General features: G+C 58.1%; 1 protein-coding gene across 1 annotated transcript in view; it reads left to right on the forward strand.

The window, feature by feature from the left end:
- The window catches only part of GRAMD4 (GRAM domain containing 4), a 60,365-nt gene that overhangs the window by 35,582 nt on the left and 14,169 nt on the right, over positions 1-10,614 (forward strand). The window contains exons 3-7 of the mRNA XM_069099321.1: positions 4,934-5,049; positions 8,035-8,108; positions 8,414-8,546; positions 9,215-9,240; positions 10,107-10,198. Of these exons, the coding sequence (XP_068955422.1) occupies positions 4,934-5,049; positions 8,035-8,108; positions 8,414-8,546; positions 9,215-9,240; positions 10,107-10,198 (441 nt within the window). The remainder of the gene's footprint in view (positions 1-4,933; positions 5,050-8,034; positions 8,109-8,413; positions 8,547-9,214; positions 9,241-10,106; positions 10,199-10,614) is intronic.

Consider the following 10,614-nt stretch of genomic DNA (forward strand, 5'->3'; position numbering starts at 1 on the left):
TCTCTGTATCTGATGGGCAGGCAGGAGGCTAGGCATGGCAGTGGCCGTTATCTGCCTGCTTGGGGACAGTGTGTGCTGTAGCTCATAGGTGTTGAGATGACCGGGTTGTCACGCTTTGCTTTGCCTCCATATTTGGTGCCTGGTTCTCCCAGGAAGGTTCCAGTGCATCAGGGAAAGGCAGGCAGGGCTGTGGGTTTGAAGTGCCCCCAAGGGGTGGGCAGGCGTGTTAGTCATGGGGTGGGCTGGGGTATCAGGTGTGGGTGGGCTGGGGTGTCAGGTGTGGGGTGGGCTGGAGTGCCAGTCATGGGGTGCCGAGGCATGGGTTGGGCAGGCATGTGAGGTGTGGGGTGGTCTGGGGTGTCAGATGTGGGTGAGCTGGGGTGCCAGGCATGGGGTAGGCTGAGGTGCCAGTCATGGGGTGGGCAGGCGTGCCAGGTTTGGGGAGGGCGTGGGGGCAGTGAGGTATCTGGTTTAGTTAGAACTCCACTGGCCGGGAAGTCTGGGTCAGAAGCCTTGGCTCGCCTCATGCAGGCGGGCAGGGGCGTCAGTGGGTGTCCTCTCAGTTGGTGATGCTTGGGCTCTCTCCACAAGCACTTTTAAGTTACCTGCTTTGACAGAATTCAGTGGGTGCTCCTGTCACCACCCTCTGAGAGTTTCTATCCATTCTCTCATGGGAGACAGCAGGCACTGGGCCCATGGGAGGAAACAAGCTTTCTCCCTAGAGTCATCAGAAAATCTAGACGCAGTGCTGGCCAGAGGTGCCCAGGCTGGGCTTTGGGGCAGGACCTGGCGGGGCTGCCCTCACCTGCCAGGACGCACCCTTGGACTGCAAGGCCAAGCCCCCCTACCCCCAGCTCTCCTACTGGCCTGGAAGAAAGGCATTTTCTTTCAGAATTATCACTTGACTTTTATTTTTGGCTGGAGTTGGGCATGTTGAATCCTGTGCCAAGAGGATTCCTTTGGGAGAGGCTGCCTTTAAACAGCTTTAAAAATAGCTGGGACACATCTCCGTTCACTGCCACTTTACTCTTTTCTAGGCAGCGTTGGGGGGGGGGGCGCCCTCGGACCCCATGGGCCACAGCCTCGGACTTCCCTGCTCAAAGCTGCTTTGGGGAGGTGGGTGGGTCCTAGAGGTGCAGCTGGCTGCAGGCAGTGGGCCTGGGTTCAGATCCTCATCCTGCCTGTGGGTCCCAGGGCAGACCCCTTCTCCTCCCAGGCCTCAGTCGTGGCTTCTGAGCTCCAGAGCTCTGGGATCCTCTGATCCCTGACCTCATGGGAAAACCAGACACCAAGGCCCATCGTGCTGCTGTACAGCATTGCACGCCACGCATCAGAGACAGCGTAAGGTCTGAGGCTTGCCTGGCTCCCCATCCAGGGAATGCTTCCTACCCCTGAGCTGAGCCTCACCGGGAGGAGGCGGGAGCTAGAAGACATCCGGTTTGTACTCAGAAGGCCGTGAGTGGTCTGGGGGAGGGATAGGGACACCTCGGAGGGTGCACCCTGAGGCTTGCTAAGATGGGAGCCAGAGAGAAGAGTCCTTGCCGGGATCTCCGCTCAGCTGACGTCTGAGCTGCACGGGCCCCAGCAGAAACCCAGAAGGCCCAGATCAGTCGAGAAAGCTGAGTGGGGAGTCCTCAAAGGATCCAGACCAGGTGCTCACAAAAGAATTATAAGCGGGAATGCCCCCAGCACTAATAGGAGAGCTGTGCACACCCAAAGGTGTGCTCCTGAGGTGTTCTCCTGCCCATTAGCAGAGGTGACAAAGACAGGTAATAGTCGATGCTGCACAGGTTGTGGAGAGCTAGGCACACTGGTGCATTATTGGTGGAGCTGCGAGTGGGCATGAGCATACTGGAAAATAATCTGGAATCAGGCCAATCCGATGACAAAAATATTCATGCCCCTCTGCCCGGAGATAGATCTCACTGCAAGGAGGTCAAAACAGAACATATTTTCACAACTCTGCCCCCCTCTCCCCTTGTGAGGGCAGCCCTTTTTCTGGTAGCAAAGAACTGAAATGATTGGGAAGTGTCCAGCCAAGCTGTGTCGTCCCTGGGTGCTCTGACTTTGTCTCAGGGCCCTATTATACCCTTTAAGGTGATTAAGGGGCTCATTTATGGGAGTTCTCTCTACTGGTATTTACTAGATCAGAAATTCAAAGGTCTTTATAATGTTAAGAAAATAGTCTTGATTGCAAGGACCACCCGAAGGGAGCCAAGAGAAATCAATTCAGAGAAGCCAAGGGAGTTTCCTGAAGTCTGACCAGGTGAAAGCAGCCGGGGCCAGCATGTCCCTCGGAGGGGCTGAAGGCTGGAAGGGAAGGAGGGGCACTGGTCCGGGCAGGCTCAAGATCGGAGTCGCATTCGAGGACCATGGGCCAGAGGGACGATGGCCAGTCCTGTGGAGAGTCAGGAGACCAGCCTGGTGGGAAGTCCTGTTCCCCAGCAGATGTGCTCAGCATGCCAATAGCCATCCCCTGGCTCAGGCTGGGGCCTGGGAGAAATGAGGTTTTCATTGGAAACACCGCTTCTCTTCTCTCCAATTGTCTGGAAATTGGCCACCCCGGCTCTTTCCCGCCCGTGATGGGAGGGAGGGAAGTTGATGACTGGGGACTTTGGCTGCCTTTGTCCTGTGCAAAGCAGGGGACTATTTGGTGCTGTAATTGACCCCAATCTGTCACTTTGGGGGAGGAGAGAAGCTGCTAATGACCCATCTCGGCAGTGATGGGGATGGGGGTGTAATCATCCCTCCAGGCAGAGCGCAGCCAGGGCCAGCCTCCAGGGGAGCCCCATCTGCTGCGGGGCTGGGGCCGTCAGACCCCCACGGGGAGTGCCCTCTGCACCAGCCAGAGCTCCCTGGGGGGTCCAGCCAGTGTAGGGGGGCAGGAATGGGGAGGAGGGGCTGGGGGGGCCCAGGGCCCGGCCTCTACACCAGCCAGAGCTCCCTGGAGGACCCAGCCAGTGTAGGGGGCAGGAATGAGGAGGGGGCTCATGGCTGACTCGCACTGAACATGAGCATTGTCTTCAGGTGTGCCTAGGGGGAGGGAGCAGATCTCTGCTGTTTGGCCCAAGACAGACATCAGAACAATGGGGGGGAGGAAGAGCAGGGACTATCTCGGCTGGAGGGAAGGGAAAACTCCGGATGCTGGAGCTGAGGTAGTGAGGTCTCTGTGGTGAAAAGTGTTCAAGCAGGGCCAGATGAGCCTGACTTTAAGGAGATTCTTGGTGGGTGAGAAATTGGAGGCAGGTTCCTCCCTTCTTCCTCGGGCACTTATCAAGTTCCTGCTGTGGGTCAGGGCCTGGGCTCACGTGGGAATCTGAGGAAAGATGAAGCAGGTCAGCCTTCAAGGAGCTGATGTTCTCCTTGGAAAGGGGTCGAGTGGTCAAGCCTGGAGGCCCCCTGGTGTGCCCAGGTCTGGGAAGCTCCTGTCCCTCCTGGTGCTGCCTGGTACCCTGTGGACAGAAGATGGGAGGGAGGAGGCCGAGCTTGGAGCTTGGTTCTGGGCAGGAGCACAGCACTGTGAGTGTGGCCTAGTGGGGCTGGGGGGTTGAGGGAGGGGCCCAGCTGGAGGTAGGGGTGTGGCCAATGATCACAGACTTTATTCTGACCTGATTAGGGAGCCACAGGAGCCCTGGGATCCTTTTCTTCATGCTCAGGTGGGGCTGGGGTGGGACCTTTTGGCTCTGCCACTGACAGGCTGTAACCTTAGCAAAGTCACAGCCTATCCAAGCCTCAGTTTCCTCATCTGTAAAGTGGGCTGACAATCCTTGCAGCCGCAACCCCGAGGGTCCCTGTCCTGCTTCTGCACATGCCCGTGTGGGGGCAGGCTGGCACAGGGCTGGGGGCTGAGTCCCTGTCTGGCCAGGGCACTTTACAGCTGTTCAGGTTGGCTTTGGAACCCCTCCCCCTGCAGCCCTCACTCCACCGAGACTCTGCAGGGAGTCAGCCTTTTTTTCTGAGAGTCTCATTTCCGTTTCAAAGGATCCTGGCTGTGAGGGTCAGGGGGATGATGGAGGCAAGAGGGGAATGGAAAAATGGGATGGAGCTGAGCTGGAGGAGGGCTGGGAACAGTCGGTGCCCCCCAGGGGAGTCCCAATGAGGCCAGAACCCCAGCCTTTCCTAAGTAGTTTGTATCGATAACTTCTCTTTTTAAATCTTGTCGTTTCCAGATATAGTCCCCCCCTTTCCCCTTGCAGTGAGCTTTCCCTTGTAAGAAAGACCTAAAAAGAGGGCCAAGGCAGAAGCAACCAGTGCACCGACCTTGTCTGATGATGTACTCAGTGTTCCACACCCCCTGCCCCCCACTTCTGACCTCAGATCTGAGCCCCCCTCCCCCACCAGCATTCCCTGTCCTAAAGCCTCTCCCAGCGCAGACATCCTATAATTTTTGGAAGATATATTTCCTAAAATCTTTTCACCACCTTCGTAAAAGCCCCCCCCTCCATATCAGTCACCTCTGCCTGCTCTCACAGGAAGTCAGACCCGGAAGGGCCTTCCAAGGGTGTCTAGTCCAGTCTGGGTCCCCGACACGCAGCTTCCACCCCAGAAGCACCTGCCTGGCCTGCTGGCCTCTGGGGTGGCCCTTCACATGTGTGCACACACACCCGATAAAGGCCTCGATAGCCTCTAAATCCCCAGTCCTTCCTCCGTGTGTGAGCGGTAGCGTTCAGTGTGTGTAACCCTGGCAGGGCCCAGCCCCCAAGCCAGGACACGCGGCCCCCTGGAGTCAGGAAGGCACAGGAGAGGTTGGACAAGGGAGGGGTCTCTGGTGACGCCATGTTAGCCTAGTAAGGCAGCAATGGGCCATGTCCTTGGTCGAGAGTCAGCACACTGGAATATTGCGTGACTGAATGAGGTCCCCAGTGGTGGGGTGCTCCTGGGGGAAGGGAGGCCAGCAGGGGCTCACCCTCTCTCCCTCCCCCCTACAGAAGAGGAGCTCCGAAAGCTGAGAGAGGAGACCAACGCCGAGATGCTGAAGCAGGAGCTGGAGAAGGAGCGGCAGCGGCGGCTGGAGCTGGAACAGAAATTCCAGGAGATCCTGAAAACCAGGCGAGGGCCCAGCAGGGAGCGGAGGGTGGGCGGGCGTGGGGAGGGGGCCCCCGACCTGCCTGCCCCTCCACAAGCAGGGGTGGGGTCGTGCCGGGGCTGCTGTGGGGAAGGCCTGACCACCGGCTGCGTGTCCCTGGCCAGTTCACAACAGCCCGTAGATATGGCCGCCCGCTGCTCACAGGATCCAGTGACAGCTGTTTGCAAAGTGCGAAGCACCTAGCAGGGGCTTTACAGAAGCCCAGCCCAGGCCTGGCCTGGCGCTGTCCACGGCTCTGGTGCTGACTCAGCTCTCCTCCCCAGCCACCCCCAGCACGCTCCAACCCAAAGTGGGACACCTCTGGTGGGCAGCTTTCCTTTTAGAGTAGCCTGGGTGCTGGGCCCCAGTGACCCTCTGGTCGCCCAGGACACAGGAGTCACCTTCCCGGTCCTGGGCCTCTGCTCCCAGGAATTCCTGTAGAGTTGGCATCGTGAGAGCCCCTTCCCTTTGGGCCTGTGGTTGAAGCCGGAGCCCTGGGGGGCAGGCACTGGTGCCTTCTGACACTTCCCCAGGGGCGCCCTCCGAGCCCCCAGGGTGCGGGGCAGGGCTGCTTCCTCCAGATGCGTCTGGGTCCTAGCCGGCTTTTCTTTACCTTCACTAAGCAGATGTTTCCCAGGTGGCTTAATTATCATTTTTAAAAAGAGTTTTTGGTGCCAACATACTTTTTTAATTTTTAATTTTTGCTTTTTGGAGAGGGGAAGGCAGGGCAGTTGGGTTAAGTGACCTGCCCAAGGTCACCTGGCCGGATTTGAACCCGGGTCCTCCTGACTCCAGGGCTGATGATCTATTCACTGTGCCACCTAGCCGCCCTGGTGCCACCATCTAAAAGAAAAAAAAAGAGGAGCGGCAGCAGAAATCCGAGGCGTGAGAGTCTTGGCTGTGCCCTTTCTCTGTGCACCCAGCTGGGGGTGTCTGAGGCCGGATTCGAACTTGCCACAGTGCCCGGCTGTCCCTAGATGAGGCAGCTTAAAGGACTTTGCTTTGCTCGCGGTGCAGATCTTTTACAAGTTTCTCTTTTTGCAGTGGGGGAAGGAAACGCGTCCTTCCTCTCTGAGTTGTCCTTCACCCTCTCTGAGGCCCCGCCCCCTTTGGTGGCAGCCGGGGGACCCCCGGCCAGATTCTGAAGGAAGCCCACTATGGTGCCGTTAGCCTTAGAATGGAGGCCTCTGAGGACATGTCGGCTCCCCCAGCTTTGTCTCCCCCTGGAGATGTTTAGTAAAGGCTCGCTTTGTTCTGGGAATGGTGGCCCCCTGCTTTTACAGGAGAGGGAACTGAGGCCCAGGCAGGGACCGCCTGGGCCAGAGCTCGGCCTGGGAGTGTGTGGAGTGGCCGGGGCTGGGACACAGCCCGCACATGTGTGCAGGGGCAGAGCAGAGATAGACCCAGTCATTACATTTTTACAGGATCCGTTCTGTTTAGAGAGGAAGTGTGGACAGCTGCCAGGCCCCAGGGAAGGTGCCGCTCATGTTTAATGTATGTGGAGCTAGTGCTCCTTGGCAGGGGCAGGCTTTCCGCTTGCTCCCTCCCCACCCGAGACAGGCTCGGCCTTTGTTTTATCCCCCTGTGGTGGGTGGGGCTCAGGGGGTGCCGGGGCCAGTCCAGGGCCGGGGGCCCTTTGGGGTTTTCCCACAGCTGCCTCAGGCTGGGAGTGGAGAGCCTGAGGGCTCACACTGTTAGGCTCTGAGTTATGCAGGGGCCGCTATCTGGGCTGGTGCAGCGATCACAGGTCCTGACACTCAATTTCTGCCTTCTTCCGTGGCCTGGTGGGCAGTGTGGCTGAGGGGTGAGCTAAAGGTCCTGGCCTTGCTTGGGGGAGAGCCTTGGGTGGCTCCAAAGAGCTGGGTTCGAATCCTGGCCTTGATCCTTTCTTCTTCTCTGTGACCTCGGGAAAGTTCCTTTGCATTCCCCAGCTGTTAACTATGAGGTGACCCAGCGTCCAGGCTCTCGGGACTTAGATCGACTTCGTCCCCTGTCAGACTGGGACCTCCTTGAGGGCAGGGTCCAAGTTTTTGCCTTTAACCCTAGAGCTTAGCCCAGCCCAGCACACAGTAGGCACCCAGTGTCCTTTTAGGGCTTGGTCGGTCTCTGTGTTTTTGTAAAGGCCACGGATATTCTCCAGGGGGTTCCTGTTCTGATCTTGGCTGGCCTGGATGCAGCTCAGAGGTTCTGGGCCCAGGAATGAAGAGATCCCCTGATTGGCTAGAGTCTTAAGTTCCTTCCCAGTGGGTCCCTCCAGCTTCCCTCAGTGGGCCCCTCCAACCCCCCATCAGTGGGCCCTTCCTGCCCCCAGTGGGCCCCTCCGGCCTCCCTTCCTGGTGGGCTCAGGGCCTTGGGGATGAGTATGCCCAGACAGTGGTGCCAGCTGGCAGTGGCCCTCAGCCCTAGCACTTCTTTTCCCACATATTGAGCCTTGTTAATAAGGCAGGGAAAGTGAGGGCCTGGGAGGGGAGGGGGAGATGGGGGTGGGGGCCAGGTATCTTTTCCTTTCTTCCCCAATAATGGAGCCCATTTCCATGGCCCTGAGAGTCCCCTCCCTCATGGGGCCGGGCGAGGGAGATGTCCCACCCCTCGTTTGTAAGTGGGTTTGGGAAACAGGCCTAGGGCTCCAGAGACCTGTCCACAGCCTCACTACTGACAGGCCTTGAACCCAGGACTCTGACTGCAGTCTTGGTGACCTGTTAAATGAGATCATTGTTGTAAAATGCTTAGCACAGGCACCCAGCGAGTGCTTGTGCCCTTTGCCCTCTCCGCCATACCCCATTCCCACGGAGAGCTGACTCCTCCCTAAGTGATGCTCCGCCAGGCGCTGCTCCCTTTATAACAAATATCTCTGTATAACAAAGACTTTGCTCTTCCGAGACCAGAGTGGGAAAGGGAATGAGGACGATGAAGTGACCTTGCTCACTCACAATCAGCTCCCTACTAAGTGCTCCTTCTCCCCCCAACAGGGCTGAGGAGCTACCCCCCCAGCAGCCCCCCAAGGGACAGGCAGCAGCAACATCACAAGCCAACCATGGCTCAGGTGCGCGTGGGTGCGGCCCTTCCCCAAACAGTCCCTGATCCTGCCTCTACCTGCATTCAGTGGCAGGGCTGCTGGGGTTCATGCCCAGAAATGATGGCGAGCCTGGCCTAGGGGGTCTCTCCTCTCCCCCACAACCAGGACAGGGGATGGCAGGGGGAGGGGCCTGAGGACAGGGGATGGCAGGGAGAGAGGTGCACTCACATGTACACCCCAGCACATATTTACACCCTGGTCCCTGGAGGGAGCTGCCTCACCCTGGTTTCGCCCCCTTCCTACCCCCCAGTATTTTCCTGTCTCCCTCCCAGACAAACGCAGCCAGATGATGCGCTCCCGAGTCCAGAAGTGGTTCTATGACAGATTTGGGGAATACGTGGAGGATTTCCGATTTCAGCCTGAAGAGAGCGCAGTGGAGACAGAGGAGCCGCTGAGTGCCAGAAGGTACCACCACGGGCACAGGCGGCAGGCAGCTGGCCCCCAGGAATGCGGCCCCTGGCCCAGGAGGAGGGATCCTCTGGCTTTTTTCTATTAAGGGATCATGGGGTTAGAGCCAGAAGGGGCTTTCAAGGCCGTCTAGGCCAATCCCCTCTTTTTACAGGTAGGGAACTGAGGTCCAGCATGGGCAGGCGCACAGAGAGAGCGGCAAGGCCGGGGTTTGAGCCCAGAGGACCTGCCTGCCATTCTAAGGCCTCCCCAGGGGCTCAGCAGCCTCCCTGGGCATCCTTCTCCCGGGCTCTCTTCCCCAGGACAGGGCCCTGTTGGATGGATGAGAACAACTCCATGGCCTCCTAGAGAGGCCTGAAAGGAATTGGGGGTGGGCAGACCTGGGAAAGGACATGGTACCCTCCCTCGTGCAGATCACCACCTCCCCTGTCGCTTAGCCTCAGACCAGTGTTGTCTGGCGGTCTCCCAGCCAGGACAGGTCAGATGTGGGGCTTGAACCCAGCTCTTCCGGGCTTCCTCCAGTGACAAGCAGGCTGGGCAGTATGCTGGAGGCACCCCTCCGGCCCCCCCCGCCTGCATCCAGGGATTGGCAGCCTGCTGAGGCAGGCTCTGGGTCCCCTCAGTGAGGAGTTCCTGGACACTGAATGGCGTTCTCTCTCTTCTAGGTTAACTGAAAACATGAGGAGGCTGAGTAAGTGCTGGGCCGCTCTCTTCCTGATCAAAACCGAGACCCGCCCCCTTGTAGCTTCTGAGAACGAGTGGGGTTCCTGGGTCCCACAGCCCCAGGCTGGCCGCTGGTGCCTAGGAACTGAGCTGTCTGTGGCCAAGGTCCCAGTGTTGTCTGCAGGCGCCCAGGCCCCTGGGAGCCTGCCCAGATGGGGAGGGGCCGGGAGAGCACTGCTGCTAGGATCCTAGGCCCCTCCAGGGTCCCCCACTGCCTGAGGGACACCAGGAAGAGCCCCTTTCTGTGAATCATGCAGGCACTTTCCTCCCTGCTTTTCTGGGAGGGTGAGAATGCCAGGGGTATTGTCCACCCCTACTCCTTTACAGAGAGGGAAACAGAGACACAGAGGGTTGGGGTTTTTTTAATGACTTGCCCAGTACCACACAGCCCTGGAGGGCCAGGGCCTAGCCTCGAACCCAGAGCTCTGATCTTCAGTTCCACACTCTGGCCAGTGCAGCGTGATGCCACCTTCCTCCCCTAAACGTTATTGATTACTGACTGAAGCAGTCAGACCAAGGGGGGAGCTGTGGCTGGGGTGGCCTGCTGGGAGTCACCAGCAGAGCCCTCATCTCTGTGCACACAGGGAAGGAAGGAGAGAGAAGGGGGTAGCCCCTGGGCATCAGACCAGGACCCATGGTGGGAGTGGGAGGAGGTCCCAAGCCCAGCCTGGCTTTCTTTTCCTTTCAGTACTTGAGTCCCTGGGCTTGGCCGAGCCTCAGCTACTCAGTCAGGGGTCCTTGGCCACAGCTGACTGTCCTTTGACAAGCTTCCATGGGAAGGGTGGCAGGGAGCCTCTGGGCCTGACGAGGGAGGGCATTTGTGCTTTTTTCCAGAACGTGGTGCCAAGCCCGTCACAAGCTTTGTGAAGAATCTTTCTGCCTTATCTGACTGGTATTCCGTCTACACCTCTGCCATTGCCTTCATTGTAAGTGGCTTTTCCGGGGGAGGTGCCCAAAGAGACTCCACTGTCCTTGAAGTGTTTGGGGCTCACGTTACTGACTCCACTTGGGGTCATCTGGGGACCTTCCTTGGCCCAGCACCTTCAGGCATGGAGCAAGGGTTCTAGTATTCTTTGGTTAATTTTTTTATTCCTACGAATTCACTCATCCATTCAACCATCCAGACATTGAGTTATCCATTCATCTAGCCATCCATCCATCCAGCCTTTCATTCACCCATCTGTCCTGTCATCCATCCATTCATCTAATCACCGATCTGTCCATCCATTCACCTGTCCATCCATCCATCCATCCATCCCATCCTCCATCCATCTTTCATCCACTGATTCATCTACCCCACCATTCACCCATCTGTCCATCCATCCATCCATCTCTCCCACCA

Source organism: Petaurus breviceps, unplaced genomic scaffold, assembly GCF_028583685.1.
Source record: "Petaurus breviceps papuanus isolate PSGF00001 unplaced genomic scaffold, PetGlider_PUasm1.0 370, whole genome shotgun sequence".
Taxonomy (NCBI): Eukaryota; Metazoa; Chordata; class Mammalia; order Diprotodontia; family Petauridae; genus Petaurus; species Petaurus breviceps.